Below are 19,851 nucleotides of genomic sequence, written 5' to 3' on the forward strand. Positions count from 1 at the left end.
AATCAAAAACAAGAGGGGGGGGGAAAGGATAAAGAAAAGATGTCATCAAATTGCTGATATTTAGCAATCCCAGGAGATATTTTTTTGTTTGTTTTTGTGGGTTTTTTTTTGTATTTTTTGTTTTGTTTTGTTGATTTTTCTGCAACACAATTGCAAACCAGAAGGTGTGACATGCAAGACAGCCAAGTTTCTTCCATTAAGTGTTCGACAATGACCAAATTGCTCACCCACCCCCAAAACAATCATCCCCCCCTCTTCCCCTCCCCCGCCCCGGCCCTTCCCCAAGCAGAGTCTGAAGGCACTTCTTCTCACATGATGTCGACAAAGAATTCGCAAGGGTTGCCCATAGCCTTCTGGAAGGACTGCCGGCTCCCCGTCAGCTCTGGAGGAACAGAGCTCAGTTCCCTCACGGGGGGCCCTCCAGGGGGTCCGCTCGTCCCGTAGACTTTGGAGCCCATCTTGGGGAGATTGTAGAGGGGTGGGACTCCCGGAGGCCCGTAAGAATGATGGCTGTGGTGGCTTCTCTCGCTGTGGGTGGCAGAGACGTGACTCCGGTGGCTGAGCTGGCTGACGGGCCTCTCCCGACGCAGGACACTGGCGCCGCCCCCGCTGCGGGCAGTGTGGTCGGACTCGCTGCCGCTGCCAGCCGACTTGCGGTCCTTCTCTCTGCCAAGAGCTCTCCTGCTGTTCTCGCTGTTGCTTCGGTTCGAGCCGCTGCTTTTGCTTCCTAAAGCCCACGAGCGAAAAGGACACAGAGAAAAGACAGCATTAGCTCACGTCCGCTGCCGTCTCCCAGATCAGCTCCTACCAAAACCCACCGATCCGGGTATGACCACTGCAATGGCGACAGTGATGACAAAACCAGGCCTGAACGTGCTGGTGGTGGCTTATGGGATTTAGCAATGACAATCGGTAGAACAAAGCTGACAAGGTTGTGCCATGCACAGGTACACATAGACACCTTAGAGCTCGCACAGTGAGAGCAGCAGCTAGCCCAGAGCTACTGGCTGAGAGCCTTTACCGGCTGAAAGCCGTCTGCTCCGCTGCCGCTACCGGAGAGAGGGGAGGAGCAGAAACAGAAGGAAGAAGCAGGTGTTTGGGCTTTGACTCAAGCAAACAAGTTCAATCTAATTGCAACTGTCTCCGTCTTTGCTATCTTCTATCAGCAAAAACTTTTCAAAAAGGAACTCATTTGCCCTCTCTATCACCCTTGGGCACGCTGCTGGGCACACTCGTTCCCAGGGCAAAATCACCCGAGGTTAACAGATGCCCTTCTGCTGGCTTCAGTGTCTTCTTTTAAAAGTTCCTTCTTTTAAAATTCATCACTACCGGGTTCTGTTGTTGGAGAATTCTTCAAAAAACAGTTATTTGTTGAAGTGCTCTATGATGAATCAATAACATGAAGGATGTTCCCAACAGAGGCCACTAAACCAACTCGGAAAAACACAGGACTGCTGCCGGTGTGTAAGCCGAGTTGTTGCTATGTACAAACTTCACTGAACCTCAGAACTGATTTTACATGGAAATAGAAGGTTGTGCTCTGTTACCGTGAGAAACAGAGCTAGATGATGTTAGGAGACATTTCCAAGTTAATTATTCTTCTTAAAAAAACAACAAACCAACCCACAGAATATCTCATTAAGTTCATGCCATCTTAGTGCAAGATTGTCTCCCCAAAAAGGATCCCCAGCCAGACACATAGGGGACCAGCTTCTGAGTCTGAATGAGCCACTGCGGTCACTGAAACAGGAAAAAGAGAATGATTCTGTGCTGCTCCTTTCTTGAATGACAGATGATCATCACCTTCTGTCTGCTCCAGCTGATGTTTACAGCAGGCAAGTAGAAGAGACAGGAAAACTCGCCTGACCCGGTGTGTATAGCAGAAAGGCCAGACTCCCCTGCAGAGCGCAAGAAGAGCTGGGAATAGATGGAAAACACAGAAGAAAAAATCACTGGACTTGAAGTTAGTATTCTGAGCCCGGGACTCTGAAGTGGTATTTGCGGACTGCAACCCCCATCAGCTCTTCTCTGCTCTGGGAAAACCACTGTCCTGCTTTGTGCCTCAGTTTTCCTCCATCCGCAAATGGAGATGTTAACTTGCGTTCGGCTGCCTCCAACAACTGCTACAAAGGTTCATTAAGGTGAGCCTTTGAAGAGGTACGGTGTTCCCTGAGCTGTCATTTCAGTGCTTCATAGCAATCTTGTAAAGACAAATTAGAGAGGAGAAACTACTTGTTAGCAGGTTCACTGTTACAGCCTTTGCTCCAAAGAACAACATAGATATTATCTCCAAGAAGCCTTTTTGTAAGCTCTCCAGTGTGGCACATTGTTCACAGTGGAAGAAAATTGACATTTGATTTTAACCCTTCCCCAACTAATATGCCTCTCTGCCTTTATCTCATGATGCATTTTGTTGCCACCCATCCAAACCCTGCCAACCTTACCCAAAGTCATTGCTCCTCAATGCAAGCTCCCCATACACAAGAATTCATTGCCAGTTCCATAGCGTGTCTTTGATCTAAACACTATGGTAACAGAGCTGACGTTTTGCAGAGGAGCTGGTCCTCACACCAGTGCCATTCCCTACAGCAAACCTGCCCAAGCCTTCCAAATAGCCTGTCTTGGGTACCACGAGCAGGGACAGACGATGTGGCTCAGATGAAATAAGCAGGAACCTAAACTGGAACAGAGCCTTGAACAGAACTGCAACATCACATAAAACTCTGTGAGGTCTTCAGCCTCAGTCCGTCTCTTGACCCACATCTTAGGCTTTTGTCTGTAATCATCAGCAAATACACTGCATTCATTTCAAAAGAACATGTGACATTCACTGGACTCTGGAGCAGTGCTCTTGTTCACCAGATGAATTTAGTTATGATCTACCATTGCACATAAAGAGACTTCAAAAGAAACCCAGTTCTAACACTCTGTATTGAGAGTAAGCGATGCAACCTTGTATCCCAGGATGCTTAATACCTGCCTGAGACATCTGGGCAGTGCTCAAGTGTCTTTCACTAAATAAGCAGTGGAAGGGCACCGGTAGATAAATCCAATCCACATGGATGACATCAGACTAATATATCAGGAGTTGGGATTATTTATATCTTTTATGAAGAGCAGCGAAGAGACTGGGGATAGGATTTTCCCATCTGAGCTGCCAGCGAGGTGTCTGACGCCATCCCCCTCCGTAGCTGCTGCAGCACAGTCACGCAGGGGCCAGGCAGCTTGAGATGCTAATGTCACACTATTGGACTACTGTGGGTTAAGACAGGTTGAGCGTCCAAGACAATTAAAAAGGAAAAAAAAAATAAAAGAAAAAGAAGAAAAAATACAGCTAAACATTTGGGTCACAAGAGTCTACATGATCATGCTGTGAATTCATTATCGTTATGGAGGCGTTTGAAGCTTACCAATCCCCTAGAGTCAGCCATTCCTCTATGAATCCTTCAGTCTAATGCTTGCTCAGAACAAAACAAGGGAATAACAGTTACAAAGCAAGAAACAACACAGAAGTGTAGTTTCCAAAAGAACAAGGACAGCGTTGAAACCCTTCAAAATTAAACACCGTGGCGCCTTTCGTAAGGCTCTCTTTAGTCAGTAACACAGGTCGCATGGATAAAATACCATACCTTTCCTATTCCAGCAGCAGAGGTCTAATATTCTCCTGCCTGCAGAACCAGCTGCCAAGAAAAATGATCACGTTCTTTCCAGCACAATCAGCTTGCAGTTCTAAAACCTCTGGATACCACTGTGAGCTTCATCACAGCCACTTCTTATTTTGAGATAAGGTGGGAAGCACTAGTGCTAAAATCTCGTGAGCAAGTTCCTGTTATCAAATTCTTTTGTGCAATTTTGCAAAATATAACTGGCTGCAGTAAACAGGAAGAAGTTACATCCAAGTTACTGGATGTCCATCACAAAAACACAGAGAATCCTCATCCTTTCTTTACTGGCAGCAAACTCACTCAGGAAATGATTTTAAAAAATGAAAGTAAAAAGAAATAATCTGTACAGCCAAAAAAATACATAATTTTTATTTACTAAGGTTTAAAAATAAACCACAAAATTATCCTAGGGCAGGAAAGGAGGAGGTCAGGTTTTTAATCCATGCAGTATTATCTTTTTTTCCCTGTCATATATTACAAAAGAGACTCTCCTCCCTGTGAGCAGTGTTTCAGCCCTGTAAACCATCTGGCCGGCCACCTCACGCTTGTCTCACACAAGCAGAGAGAGTGATTTTCCTTTGGTACTGAGCATTGAAGCGAAAGCCAAGAGCACCTTGGTTCTAATTCCTGTTCCATGAGCAACAAAACGGCCTCATTTCTAGCAGTATCAGGCGACTGCAGCCCCACTGTTGGCAATGGCTCTGACCTCTAAAACGGGGGGCAATAGTTTATCTGTTTAAGAGGGCGGACAACTGCGACATTAATGTTGGCCTGATCAGCATTATCTCAGCAGTAGTTTACCGTGGTGCTGATAGGTAAGAAAAGTACAGATGCCCACTCCACCATGGACATGACGCACCGCTTGGCTCCGGTTCCCCACTGGCTTTTTGTATGGGGTACAAACTACAGCGTAACTATAAACAGCATCTATTCCGTTCTGTTCTACTGACTCAGTTCAAACATCGCTGGCAGTTTCAATACAGAGCTGAAAGGCTAACCCACTCCATCACAGACACAAACTGTTTTGATTACGTGCGGTCGCGACCAAATCCATGCAGGTAGCATACAAAACCACAAGACAGGAGCACAGACAGTACGAAGGAACTCAAGCAAATGGCTAGGGGTAATGACAACGGTAGAAATAAATACCCGATTAACCATCTTACCTTCACTTTGCTGGCTCCCGGCACTGCCACTGCCATAGCTAAAGCCTGGGTCTTGGTACGCTGGTGGAAAACACGGAGGGGGCAGAGGATACTGATACGAGTATCCTTGGCCTAATGGCCAGGGAGCAGCAGGATGCGGAAGTGGAGCAAGGGTATCCTGATCCGAGGCTCCGCTAGAACCATTGTTAAGGTTCAGCGCAGCCATATCTGCAAAAGAGAGCAAAGGTGAAGACGGTGTTTTACCTAGCAGCTGAGACCCGCACGTTAGTAACGGCTGACACCTAGTGTGGTGAGGGACTAGAGGGCCTCAGCCTCTGGAGTTCACTTCAAATATCACACACGGTAGGGCAGGCATCAATTTTTACCACTGAACACCAAGGCACCTTTGCAGCACTTCCGTAAATCAAGGAGGACTCATCCCTGTTTTACAGATCGGAAGCTGAGTGTGACTGACGAGCAGGAGCTCTGTGGCATCACCAGAAAGAAACCCTGCTTTCTTGAGCCTCGCTGCAATGCCCTGTTTGATGAGTTCATCCTTCTCTTCCAAGTTGTCTAACCGCTTGGTCTAACAGGAGCGTCAAACACTTTTCATGCAACTTCCAAATAATGGCCTGTTCTGAAACAGCCACTTGTGAAATCCTACAGGACTCCCGCGAGCACCGAAGAGACAACGCACATGCAGCTTTGCCCTTCACAGGTGGGAACTTACTGCCACAGAGGTCTCCAAAGACATAATAGCACTGTTCCGAGAAGGTGATTTTGTTCACAGTGTGCCTGAGGTAGCCATGTTTTAACATGCTGCTGGCGTATTTTCTAGCCTCCCGTCGGTCTTTGAAGCCTTCCACGTGTGTGTAAAGCCAGTCAACCACATCTGCTCCTAAAATGAGAACAGGAAGAGGAGACACAGCATCATCAGAGCCAAAAACTACCTTCTTCGGTTTTTTAATCTCCACATTATCACACAGCCCACTGGTACCACTGTGCCAGGGACTGAACGCAAATACGAACATGTAGCGATCTTGCTGCAAAGAGCTTAAAATGCTATTTTCATGACTCAGCCGAACTGCTAAATTAGTTACCACCAAACATCAATAATGAAAGCAAAGGATTCTCTTGCATCCAGTTGGACACCACATTAACACTGAGACCAAACAGGTACACAGAAAATTTTATAGTTACACTGTTCAACCCCTTCTGAGTTGCAGCAAGGAAAATGACATGGGATGTACAGAACAGAAGTGATTGGGAGGGTCAGACTCCTCAAGAGGCGGATGTCACGTTGTCAAAAGACCTGGGGGGTTCCAATTGCTTTCTCAGCAAAAAACAACCACAACCTAGACTGACCAGATGTTAGCACAGTCCAGGTCACAGGACAGTCAGAATCAAAAGCAGACTAATTGTGGTCATTTTAAATGTAATTAAGATGCTTTATTAAGGTTGTGTGGCTGTCTGGAACTGGAATTACAAGGATTGTTGCTCTGCTGAACTTGGGCAGATTGCTGGAGCCACAAGTAGTTACACGGAAAACCTGAGCTATAACAAGCAAGGGTTAAGGACCAGCTGCGTGTGACCATGAGAAACGTGCAGTATTTTTGGCTGTCCAGACCCAAACAAGAGATATTAGTTATTTCCTGTCACATTTGCAGTTGTCCACAAATACCAAGTCAAGGGAATATAAGAGGTCATTGACAGGGGGAAAAAAGTTCATATAAAGGTAGTTTCTTCAGCCTATTTCCAAAAAGCCACTGTTTTCCCCCCCCCAGCATTCCTTTGGACTGCTTACCTATCACTGCATTGGAGATGGTAATTTTTAACCACATCCTGTCCCGAATTTCAAGGCCTGAGTCTGGTAGCTGCATAACCTTGACAATAGTAGCCATGTCACTCTTCACAGTTAAGGGAGATTCTTCTAATTCTAAAAGGAAGAAAGGTTACATGCTTCTTTGAAATTAATTGAGTCCAAAAAGAACTTCTCAGCTCCCGATTTGGATGAAACGTTTCAAGATTTACCAACAGATGCAAAAATAAGACACAAAGGTTCCCAAATGCACCCTCATCGATGACATCAACCATCACATCCGTACCAATTCTTCAGAGATTGCGCTCAGTGCAACCGGTTTAGTCACTGAGGCCCTACGCGTCTCGACTTCTCGAACCAGCTACAGGTCAGCCCTGCACTCTTTCAATCCACACTGCATTGAGATTTGCAGAAAAGGAAGCCCAAGGAGTTCTATGACCATTCCTTTCCATTTCAATTTGCCATGAACAGCCCCCACCCATCCAACGGTGCAGTGCACTGTATGCAAAACTCCGAAGGACAAAGGGTTTGGGCTTGTTCTTTAACTTTTGGTGTAATTGTCAGGAGAGGACAAAGGGTTTGGGCTTGTTCTTTAACTTTTGGTGTAATTGTCAGGAGTAATACCCATCTGCATGGAGAAAGATGATGACTGTGTCTCAATGAATGTCCATTTGTGGTTGTTTTTTTTATAAATTCGGACATCAGCATAATTGGGGAGAATTGAAATTAGACAAGCAAGGTTCCATCATCAGGATAAAGGCTAGTGGTTTCCTTAAAAACCCAAATGATGGCAGCCTTACAAGTTAACAAGTCACTTAACCCAGCATTACTTTGCTCTGCATCTTTCTTCCAGAACACTTAAAAAAAAAATGCTACTCCCAACTGGCTCGGGAGCCGTCACTGCTCCATTCATCTCTCGCACTCTCTTACGGGCAGAGCTGGCTCACCAGAGGCTTCATACTTTCTTTATCATTTTTTATAATAAAACCAGGACAAGAGGGCTGAGACCGACCCTGCTGCACCGAGGTGCCTGCCAGAGGAGTCTAGCTCCTTCAGCACTCCTCCTCTACCATACGTAGAGGCAAAGTGGCATTGAATATTGAAAGCCCATCGGGGTGAATCTGGGTCCAAGAGTCCAACAGCCTTCCTGTGTTCTGTGCAGAATTCAATCATCCTGTCTGTACAAAAGACAACTATACTCTTTGGATACAGCACTCAGTCCTCCTCTCTGCTCCCATTCTTCTCAGCCCGAGAAAATTCCCGTCGAGCAGATGCGTCTTGTGTTTGTAGTTCAGACCTTTCTCCATCAGGAATTCAGACACCCTCCTCCCCTCCCTTCCCCCAGCTCCCCACATCACCCACCTTTCAAAAGCACAAGGGAACCAGTTTTGTCCTTTTCCAGCAACCCAACATTTTGATAAAAGGTACAACAAGCATGAAACAATGAAAACTGGAAGTGCTTCTTTCAATACATGCACTGCCAATATGCATGAAAACATCCCAGACCATCTATGCATGCGCTTTCAATACTTACAAAGTTTGAATAAACACTAACATTTTGCTTTTGCTTTAAGTTAGTTTGGTTAGTGGCAAAAAGCAACATGTTTGTTTGGGGAAAAAAAACACAACAAATCAGTATTCAAGTACAGCATGTGGGGAGCAATAAATTGTATTTTCTTGGAGATCTGCAATCTGCATTTAAAGAACAACGCCGGCCAAACAATCATCAATATTTTCTAAGTCTGCTAATTGCTGGACAAATATGAAAAATTCTAAGATGCATCTAAAATGCACCCCCTTTGATCTGAACTCAGTCAACTGTGGGCTGACGACCTGACTGCCTGTACAGGAATGTGCGAACCCGAGGAACGGCACAGACCATAAGTCATTTCTGGGGTACCAGATCTACCACAAAGCTCTTTCTCAGGGCTTCAGTTATTGGTTTTGAGTGGCATTTTTTTCCCCTTAGCAGACCCTAGTAATAAAAGAGGTGTATGTTCCAGGAAAGTGAAGTCCTACCACGTGTAACACCACCGCTGGCTTGTATCCTTCTTTGAGTAAGGAAGTACACATCTGCCCAAACAAAAAGGCCCCAGGAAATTATGCAGTACCTCGGGCTGAATACTATCAAGCAGAAATAGTTTGAAGTCCCAATTCAAAATCCTCTGAAGTCCATGCAAGAGAAAAAGAGAACTTTCCAACGATGTCAGCAGACTGCATTTTGAAAGAGCAAGACTTTCAAGAAACATTGAAACACTTGAAGTTAATCTCACGGAACGGGACAGCACTGCTTTGCAGAAAGGGGTCTTGTCGTGGCAGAAGAGGGGCTGGAAAAATCTACCGTCAGCAGAGTAAATGAGGAGCAGAGTTTGCACTGACTGAGGCAGCGAGTCCAACACTCACAAATCACTGTGAGAGAATAATCTCCTGCATCAGCCGGAACGCTGCTGGAGAACAAGACACTCTTTTAAGCAATAATTACTGCGAAACACCTCATTCTGCCCTGGTTTGCATCGTCCTGTTTTTGAAGAAATGCACCTGAGAAAATAAAGAGCTAACGTGGAATAATTCCTACTGCGTGGTGGCGATTTGTATGGCCCCAAAATCTCAGCTACTTTAATCACTAGGACTGATGTGATGGCGGCCGTGCAAATGGTCCCGATATCAGAGCTTCGCTTCTGATCCAGAGGCTGGAGAGCAAAGGAAGGCTCATGAGAAGGAAAGCAGTTGTTCAGTCTCTTTGCATTATCCTGGCCTTGCTCCACAAACAGAGTAAACCAGCGGACATTCACAGTACTTAAAACAAGGAGCTATGAAACAGACTTGTCTAATATGACTCCGTTAATTGACTGCTTCCACTTTCACAGCCAGGTGCTGTAGCACAGATACCGTATTTGCTTCGAACACCAGTGACTCCAGCCAGACTGAAACACAGAATCTTGCAGTTGAACATGAAATGGTAGAAAGCCCCACTTTGCATGAAGCTCTTCGTTCTTAGAGATGTCAACGCGCAGTCTCTCCTCGCTTCTCTCTCTCTCTCTCCCCCCTCCTCCGTTCCTCCACAGTTTTGTCTTTCCTGCCAAAGAGGTTCACAGGACAGGTCCTCTTTGTCCCTAGGGCTGCCTGCCGCGCACGGGGGGTGACAGGACTGGACCGAAGGAAGGAGTGCTAAGCAGAAGGTCACAATAAAGGCCAGCGGTACTCCCCATTTTCTTGCGTTCAGGAAAGGAAACGTTGTAAGTCACTGGCATAGAAATGAGAAGCTGTCTCCAGAAACGTGGTTCTGCTCCCAAATAACCTTTATTTTAAAAGTATGATTGAGAGGGCGTCTGCGTTCCACACTTCCCAATCACATCGCTATATATCAAGGCACACGATACATGAATAGTTCAAGAGGAATGCAGAGTAACAGACTCTTATCTGACAGCAATCAGCAAATACATTTGATTCCAGCAACCTTTAGTACCTGTAAGGCTGAAAGCACATCTCAGGATAAAGCAGTCATCAGGTAAGTGGTTCACTTGCTTTCTGCTGCGGATGTATTTCCCCTCTGGTGGTGCTGCCTACTATCTAAAGAGGCTACTACACAGAGCTACTACGCCTACAAAAGGGGTGTAGGTGTAATTCCGGGAACTATGTGCTTATAAAATCTGAGAGAGGGCAGAAGACAAAGAGGCAGACACCTATGTAGCCTGGCAGGACTCAGCTGGTCCCTGCAAATGCAACTTTCACGCTTCACCATGCATTTGTCCAGGGAAGATTCCGTCACTAATCACATCACGACATTGGTCTTTTAAATCCCCAAAGTGTTGTTTTTCTTGTTCGTTTTGTTTTGTTGTTTTTTCTAATATATCCCCCCTTTCTTCTGGAAAAATCTTATAAAATGAAAAAAAAGTTACGCAGTCCTAACTTTAGACTCCGGATCTGGCAGACATTTAAGCATCCCTTGTCAAACACCTAAGTGTTTACCCGGCTTTCAATGATTGCATACTGAGGTAGCACCGTTCCACAAATGAGATAATCTCCTCGGAACTTTAAAGGCACTTCAAGATTTCTACGTGTATATAAACAAATACAATAAGTCTCCTTGCTACAGATGAACAAATCGGATAGAAAAGTTGCACCTCTATAGAAATTCTTCCATATCGATATTACAAGAAACAAACACATACTAATGAGGTGTAAAGTGACTTTCATGTTCAAGTAAACAGAAGTGCTGTTTTGAATATGAACGCTTTCCTGAACGAGGACTTCAGTGGACAGCGTTCTCAGAGACACGTGCTCCTCGTTTATTTGTTTTGCCTTACTGCCATGTATTTCAAACCAAATGCTAGCTTTTATCTCACGCTGACATCAGAAAGCAAAGGAAAAGTAACAGGAAGGAAGAGTTTATATTTTTTAAATAAAAATTTCTAAGATAAGGAATCATGACTGCCACAGACAGACAAATAAGGGAAGAAGGCTGAATTCTAACCATAATTTCACGTGGGACATCTGTTTTTTTTCTTGCTCAATAAATTCTAAAAGTATAAAAAAGTATAAAAGGCGGCTATGTGAACATCAGTGGAAGATTTCCTAAACGATACACTGACGTTACTATGCAGTGACATCTATCCGAAGTAAATTATTTAAATTTATTAAAAGACAGTCAAATGCAAGGAGGAAGCTCTCACATTCATCTGAGGGGACGAAGCCGGAGGCCTGCCTTGTAACTTTAAAAGGGACCATGAGCCACCTTTTCCCGAATGGGAACCCTAGCAAAACACCACTGCATTAACTTCTGACCTTTGGAAAAAAAGATTTTATGCTCCCCATACGAATTACAAATTTAAGAAAGCATTCAAGAGTTCTGTGGCGGCTGTCGTTTTCATCGTGCTTGTGGCTGGGGTCGGTTTTGCGCACAGCTCTGCACTGCTGGCCCCGAGCAGAAGACGCCTGCCCTGTGCTGGCCGCAGTGTGACTTACTTTCCGAATCGGGAATTGAGCTTGTTAGTGAGGAGCTGGTAGATGTGGTGATGCTCATGGAGGGGCTCATACCGTAACGGGGGTACGCTCCCGTCATGGCTGTGGTATGAGAGATCCACGCTGCAGGGTCAATTGGCCTCACTGGTTCAGCTGCAAAACAACCAGAAAAGGAAAAAAAGACAAATGGAATCAGATTTGCATTAAACACTAAGATCTAGATAAGAAGGATTTTTTTGGGGCTGCACAAATTCTTGCCATTCTAATAGTACACCTGAGACAGTCTCAGCACGCGGGAACAAAAAGCACCTTGCCAGCAGTAGCTGGTTTCCTCTAACGACTGCCACACCAGCCGAATAGGATAAAACCATGACACTCCTGTTCCTATAATTGCAGGAGGAGTGAAATATTTCCACTCGTGGGAAAGAAGTTCCCAGTCTAGTAACAATATTTCACTACTGAAATACACAGCGAGACAGAAATTCTCATTTTGCCATGACGTGAAGTACTGGCAATGCTTTGCCCCAGCTGACAGGAAGATCTCTCCCTACTTGTAAGGGTCTCGGATCCAAAATGACCACTCAGACAGAAGGTGAATGTTCTGCTGAAGGTGAATCAGAACGGTAATTCTAGAGCTTTGCATTTGCAGAGATGAGGCATCACGGAATTCCCCTCTCAGTGCTTTCAGCAGCTATAATGAAACTTTTTAGGACCGGAATAGTCTTGCAAAATAAATAGCCAAGACATATAAAGACTGTTTGAAGAGACTGGTGTCAGAGAAGAGTGAAAATTACACTCGGACCTTCAGAAGAGCCACGAGTAATTTTTAAAGCCGGGAATAAAACTCAGTTTTCCCCATAATCTGGATTACTTCTTTTCTTCTGAATTATAGTGGCTGTTGTTCCATTGCCTTAAAACCAGAAATTATGTAAAAGAGCTCTGCCTATGTTAGGTATTTCCACAAAATCCCCCACACGTTCTTGCAACCAGTTTACCCTACAAGAGATATACCGCTGTTTGCCCTGGAGAATAATGGACGCACCTTCGCTGAACAAAGGACAAACTGATACACCAGCTCTCCCTATAGCAAAGCTGAAATGTGGGATTTGTGGGATTTTTCTCTTGATTATGCCGGTTTTCCTAAGGACTTCACTGAGTGAGGTCCCATAGCCTGCACGAGTCTATTGCACTAACGTCAACGTAAAATGCTATCCTCATCTTCTTAGGACTGGTAACAAGTTGGTTTCAGTAGTATCACAAGCAGCGCACTCACCAGCAGGAGGCAGCTGTGTTTGCCACATGAGCACAGAGCTTTTATAGCTTGAAGGGTTTATTAAGCCAGAAGTTTTAAAGCTACACCATTTTCCATGGTTTGGTTTGTCTACCAAACAATGTTGTTTGCCTCAAATTTTAAAAATAATCAGTTTTTAATCTAAAAAGTCTACATGTGACAAAATGAGGCTTTTTAACAGTTAAGTATAGCTATCCTCCTATCAATTGAAAGATTAGGATCACAAGGATACACACACCAAAAGGTTAAGAGCTCGATCCAAAGCCATGTGAACCAAAAGGAAAATTCTCACGAATTCAGTGAGCACTGGAGTCCCAGAAAAAGTACCTTAACCCCCGCCTCCCAAACCAAAAAGTAAACAACAATACAACCAAACGTAAAAGTATCAAACTTATAGGGAACGGAAATCTGTTAAGATGCCAAAACAGCTGAAAATCTTCTAGACCTTGGGGGCTCCACAGGAACCCAGCAAAGAGCACGAATGTATACTCACCCCTGGGGATGGTGAAATAACTCCTGGGAGTGGGGTCCCAGCATTTGGCTACTGTTAGGCTGATAGGTCTAGGAAGAAAGAAAACAAGTAAGGGTGACTCTTAACTTTCCCTACAGAAGCTGTAACTGCTACAATGAACTCTCTGAAACAAACTTATTCCTATCCACCAGTTGTCACGTACATTCTGAGACCGCTTTTGAGATGCTTGTCGAAGTACTTTCTGTATGAACCAGTATCAGGATGTTTCTGGTTTCTGGATCATGAGCACTATTGGTGAAATCTGTTGAACGATCAGCTCTTGAGATATTAAAACGCTCATTGCCTAAACAAATAGTGCTACTGAAACCAGGCAACTCCTAGTTTGTGTTGGTTTTGGCTGGTACATTGGAACCAGTTTCACCTATTCCTCATTTACACTAAGAAGTTCAGAGTTGAGATCAGCAGCCACACCGGTCACTTATTGAGATCAAAATGTTGATTTCTCTGAGGTTTGCCCAATATCAACAACTGGATATGGCGGATAAGTAGGCAGACTTTGTAATATGCTCACCCTGGTTTGGAGACTATTTCCCGTAAAACCCGTACTGCATCATCATTGCTCATGTTCTCAAAATTGACATCATTCACCTGAAACATCACAAAAAGCAGAGGTCAGGCTTTGCAACAGGAAAGTTAAAGATATTTTAACTATTTGTTTCCAAATTTATTTGCCTTGTAACTGTTTCCATTCCTTTGAGCAGCTGCAGAAATATTGTTTCTCAGAGCGCATCAACTATGGAGCAGAGTTCGCAAAGAATTACAGATTTAAGTGACAATAGTCTTTGTGACGCATTTCTCCGAGTACAAATGAATTCTGTTAACTGATCGCTAAGTTCACGGAACTGGTGGGACGACTGAGCTGAGCCACCAACATACAAGCCAGCAGCACGTACTTTTGGACGCGGACCAACCTGCAGAAGCATGTCTCCTGGTTCAATTCGGCCATCTGCTGCCACAGCCCCTCCTTTCATAATAGAGCCAATGTATATGCCACCATCACCCCGGTCATTGCTCTGTCCTACAATGCTGATTCCCAGGAAGTTATACTTTTCTATACAGATAGAAAGTGGAGGGTAGGGGGAGGAAAAAAGCAAACAAAGTGATTGGAATGACAGTGAAGAGCTAACAGCAGGCTAGTTCAGTCTTGAAAAATCAGTTCACTCAACACATCATGGGCCACGTCTGACTTACAATGATCTCAGGTTACCCTACTGGTGTGTGTCTGCCCGGCACCTTCAGGGAAGGGCAGCACGGAACTGCTGCTAAAGACATGATTTTTTCCACACAGCACACTGAAAAGTTACGTTCAAAAAATCAGCAAGAGAAACGACGTTGAAAAGACATGTCTACACCTAGAGATTAGGCACCGGATCAGCATTAGGCAATGTTTTTTCCACACGTCAGAGTGGCAGGAAGAATTTGGCGCTACTGAAAGGTGCTGAATTGGCAGTCCTGCACATTTCTATCTGGCTAAACAATGAAATGCACGAGCAGCAGAAATGCAAACCGCCAGTGCCCTTCTACTCTTGCTCGTAACAATGTCTGACCCCTTATGTTCCTAGAAATAAGAGCAGAGCCCCATACCCCGGAGTTCCAGCTCCCTCCCCGGGCTTCTCGGAAAGAATACCGATCTGCTTGTGCTGACGGCTATCCAGTACTGGACTGGGAATCCAGGCACCAGCAGCAGAGCAGCAGCTCCCGGCTGCCATCCCTTTTAGTTCAGTTGGCATCCTTTCAAACCAAGGCACTTTCTACTGGCTCCGAAGGCTACTACACCACAACAAAATACATCTGTATCACTTGAAATTCATCATAAAAAACCAAAACATTGCTTATCCTCTTACCCATGTTGAGTGTGACAGTGATGATATTTAGGGACATGGTAGAATCAGTGATGCTGCTGAACGAAGACGACTGCAAAATACAACAGAGAAGTCTCAAGGTTTTAAATGATTCAGAATAAGATAGTAAAAATAACTATTGAGGATTAATTCATCGGGAACCGATTAATAGGTTTCCATTTGGAAAGCATCCAGAAACCATTGTGGCCTCCTCAAAATTATTCTTCATTCAGAATCGATGAGGAAAAAAAATCTGAACACAATCTGCACTTTCTCCAAAGATTTGTTTACAAAACACGCAGAGCAGGTTCCTATATTAAGGTTTTTCAACTTGACTTCACATTGAAGCATTTCTGCTGCCTGAGTGCAGGACTGACAGGCAGACATTTAAATACTGAAGTGCCCAGCGGAGCGTGAATTATTGCATCCACGGCTCCTCCCTAAAGAGAGGAGCGAACAACACACGCTCCTCCAGGAAGAGAGAGGACAGACACTCCCCTCCCTCCAAAATTAAATACAAATGTGCTTATCAAATATCTTCTAAAACATTACTCCAGGTCTTGTCATAAAATGCATGCGTACTCATTCTTTAACCTGGGAAGACTGATATTTATAGGAGAAGGACACAGTCACTTCACGAAGTATGTCATTTGGACCGCCCTCATTCTGCCACCACAGGACTAGCCCAGAAAAGGGCAAGAGGAAGGATCTCCCATTTCCTACGACCGTGGATTCCTCCTTTCAGCAGAGCACAAGTCTCAGCAATTTACACAGCAGATGTCTAGCAGCACAGACACCCGCTGCCCACATCAGCCAGCACCCAATGGAGGTTCTCCTGCAGAGGCTGGTCTTGAACGAGACAACAAGAAACGCAATCCCTTAACAGTAAAAGGGAAAGGCAGAGGAGAAGGAGAGTCTTGACTGGTGTTGCAGAACTTCAAATGTTAGAGGTTTAGTCCAGGGCAGCCTGGAGCCAAGGGGAGCCTTTCCAGTGAATTCAACAGGGCACAGATGTGTTCTGGATCCCTTCCTAATTCATGTGCTACACTCAAAATCACGGTTCACCTCCTTGGAAAACGATGATGCCAACCTTACCCTGTCAATCTGCCGCATCCTTTGTTTCCTCCTCCTGCGTTTATGCTTCCGTATGAGTCGGGACGAAGTGCTTTGCTCAGTGGAGCTACTCAACCTGAGGGAAATTGAGAGCAAATGTCAACTCTGTAAAGCTGAGCCATTTGCGTTTCTCTGCACCCTGCCAAAAACCCAGGCTGATTCCTACAAATGCAGGAAACAGTAAATCACACGGATACCACCAGCTAGCTTACAACGTGCTGCTCTGTTTGTTGCCGAATTGCTGCTCAGTCCGTGTGTGCTGTACCTTAGCCTCTGCCTCAGAGCCCGGAGAAGATACCCGCTAAACTACAGCATGGACTAGAGAGTAGAGTTCATTGGCTTGCTTTCTTTTGGGAGCAAGACTGAATGCAACCCACATCTCACCAGGCATATATCACCCCGTTTTACCCACCCAAAGGACAGAGGTAACCATCTTCCACTACTTTAAAGGTGCTTCTGCCTCCAGCCCAAAGGAAAAGGCACACTATAAGAACAGCCATACATTAACCAATCATTTTAATCTCTGCTCTGAGAGAACTACAGACAACCTGGAGAACCTCTTCATGTTAATTTTTGTGAGTCTTGTCACGGTGCTGTTATTTTCTTTTGCTGCTTTCTACCCTGATAACAGGAACTTAACGTTGGGGCTTGAATTCAATTAAATAAAGTAGCAATTGATAGTAGCAACTACCAAACAGTGACAGAGGAATAGTGAATATGATTTACCCTTACGTATTCTGCTAGGTTTATTTTGTTGTGGGTTTTCAGTCTCTTCAAACTTGTAGAACCTAAATGTGCCACATTCTACATATAAATCCTTAAGATCCCCCTAAGAGTTAGGATTGTTAATCATTCTCGTTTTACAGACAGTGAACTGAGACACAGAAAGACATAAATGGATCTGCCCAAATTAATTTCAGAAGCCTGGAACAAAGCCTAGATATCAGAGATACCAGTGCAACACCACAGAGACATCTCTCCTCTATTTATTATGATAAGAACGGGAAGAAAAAAAAAAAAAAAAAAAAAAAAAAAAGTAATGCTCCATCATTTACCAAGACTTAAAAAAAAAAAAAAAACAACCCCACACAACACAGGTCATTGAACTGGCACTGTCACAAAGAAAACCACCAGTCTTTGCCCCCAGTCTCCGTGTCCCTCTCTTCAAAGTTCTAGCCACGCGCAGGAATGCAGGAATACCTCGAGCAAAACCTGATACCAGCAACTTCAAAAAGGAGTTTGTCATTAGATCACAACCCACCACAGAGGGAAACCCATCTTGCGTAAAGTCGGTGTGTTTTAGTCAAGCGTACTGAGCTGAATATTACCGATGATGGAACTGCTCAGAGGGTGTGAATCTTTTCACATTCTCTTTGAGTTCACAAAACTATTTCAGGCATGTTAACCTCACACACTCCTTATTCCCCTCCCAGCAAGGCAAATTAACTTGAAGAGCCAAGAGGTGGTATTTTCAAAAGAGATCAAAAATTTGATAATTCTCAATCTGTGAAAACAGCTCACAGCACCTGGTTTTCTGAGGCTTTACCTTTGCAAGAGGAAAAAATAAAGATGCAGGGCTCCCAAAATTGGACTTATTCAACATTCACCACTCTTACTGAAAGCACTGCCAAAGACTGACACAAAAATCTCCTCTTACATTTTACTACCGATATTCTCCTTCATCGTATTTCCTCTCCGATGTCATCCTCCTCCTCTTCCCTCCCAGAACCTCTCATTAGTCAAATTCAGCTAAAACTTTCCAGCACACGACAGTTTAGGAGAATCCGAAGGCAGGCAAGGCGTGTCGCTCGCACCACGGTGAACCTGCCTGCCCTTTGAGATGGGCAGCAAAGAGGCAGAAGACTGGGGGAGCTTTTCTGCACGAACACAAGTCAAGCAAGAAGATACCTTCAAAGGCTACGAGAGGGATGGCATTGCCCTTCCACCGATTAGAGCATGAATTCAGCGTTCCCACAGCGTGTGAAAGCCCTGCTCTCTCGCACGGCGAGGAAAGGCTTTCCACTAGTTTGGGAGACAGCTGAGGTAGTCCATAACAGAAAGCACAACACCTTAACATTTTATCTGTCCTTTTGGCTACTATAATCACACTTCAAAGTCATTCACAGCATCCAGGCAATTGATTTTCATTGTTTACACACATATTTCACCTACTGCCATATCCTATTTTATGGCTTTATCCCAGTGTGTATCACTTAAGGAGTACCCAGTATTTCCTGGCACCAACTTTTTTAGAATAGCATTCCCTAATGCTTACTCTGGATAACGAGAACTCATTCAATTCATACACACGATTTCATTTATTCATTTTTCCATTACTATGTCCCTGAAAGGGGTAATGCCTCCAGCTAACATTGCCTACCATAAAAAAAAACCAAAAAACAATTTTAAGTTAGCTATGTTCATATAGCAAAGAAAGAAAATGGAGATTAAAAACTACACTGAAAGCCACACCTGCCTGCAGCAGGAGATCACGACAGGAATTCACCCGGTAGCAAAGTTCTTCCTCCACTTTCCGGACAACGAGCATTTTATCTGGAGAGCAAGTTGTGGAAACGGGGGATAGGAACAGGAGAGTTTCAGCAGACAGTTCACTGAATTTCTTTGTCTCAAGCAGTCTTGACAGTAATCTGGTGCTATTTCACAGCATTTTACAGCCTAAGAAGTACACGACTTGAAAGCACCTTCCAACGTATGTCAGTATACTTCCTCTGACAATATTTTTCCTGATCACCTACAGCACGTAAGATCTGCTGACTGCCAAGGTTCACTGCCTATGCCAATTTCTTCCTCCTGCTCCAGCGCACACCAATACGGTGTTGCTCAGAAAAACAAAGGAAAACAAATCTCCAGCTTTTAGTCTGATTTTCTAAAATTGGACTGGACCTTTTGCCAGCACTGAGTACAGCAAGAAAACAGAATTGGTCTCTGACTCTGAGTCCTTAGAAGGGATATTTTAATTTACCATCAAATACAGGACACAAAAATACTTTCATTCCTATCTGTAGACAGATACACCAGGGTTGAGTCCAAAAAGATAGACTGAAAAAAAGCAGAAAAGTCCCAGTACACTGCAGAAAGGCAGAGAGAGCACATGTGAGGTGATGAAGAGTGAACAATCAGCTTATGCTAAAATCAGCGCCTTGCTCCTTCTTCACTTTTGCCCTCCCTATTTACTTTGGCAACTTGGGGGCGAGACTACTTTGGAAGAGTCATTCATTTTCAATATATGACCAAAAGTTTAGATTCCTCTGTAAGCAGTGTACATTTTGGATTTTTCTTTTAAATTAAACCAGCAAAAACAGAGTTTTTTGGCAAATCTCTGAACTTCTGTTAACGTGAGAAGTGAAGTTCTTTTATTCTGTGGTTTTTTTTTTCATTAGAAATTTTTAGCATTAGACTGGAAAAATGGAAACCAGTTCCTTAGAAAAGCCACAGTTCAAGTTTAGTTCAAGAGGACAGACA

The 19,851-nt window shown here is 44.2% G+C and overlaps 1 protein-coding gene across 2 annotated transcripts in view; it reads right to left on the reverse strand.

The window, feature by feature from the left end:
• Nucleotides 1-291: 291 nt before the first annotated feature.
• Nucleotides 292-19,851, reverse strand: part of DVL1 (dishevelled segment polarity protein 1) — a 96,148-nt gene continuing 76,588 nt past the window's right edge. The window contains exons 6-15 of one of the 2 annotated variants that reach the window (XM_082493551.1): nucleotides 16,351-16,444; nucleotides 15,259-15,328; nucleotides 14,326-14,465; nucleotides 13,926-14,002; nucleotides 13,376-13,443; nucleotides 11,667-11,744; nucleotides 6,615-6,746; nucleotides 5,541-5,708; nucleotides 4,832-5,038; nucleotides 292-727 (exon numbers count right to left, since the gene is read on the reverse strand). In XM_082493551.1, the coding sequence (XP_082349677.1) occupies nucleotides 309-727; nucleotides 4,832-5,038; nucleotides 5,541-5,708; nucleotides 6,615-6,746; nucleotides 11,667-11,744; nucleotides 13,376-13,443; nucleotides 13,926-14,002; nucleotides 14,326-14,465; nucleotides 15,259-15,328; nucleotides 16,351-16,444 (1,453 nt within the window). In that variant the 3' untranslated portion in view covers nucleotides 292-308. Of the gene's footprint in view, nucleotides 728-4,831; nucleotides 5,039-5,540; nucleotides 5,709-6,614; nucleotides 6,747-11,594; nucleotides 11,745-13,375; nucleotides 13,444-13,925; nucleotides 14,003-14,325; nucleotides 14,466-15,258; nucleotides 15,329-16,350; nucleotides 16,445-19,851 lie in introns of both variants that reach the window. The other variant, XM_082493550.1, reaches the window with a different exon arrangement.

This window comes from Vanellus vanellus, assembly GCF_965231255.1.
Source record: "Vanellus vanellus genome assembly, chromosome: 20".
NCBI lineage: Eukaryota > Metazoa > Chordata > Aves > Charadriiformes > Charadriidae > Vanellus > Vanellus vanellus.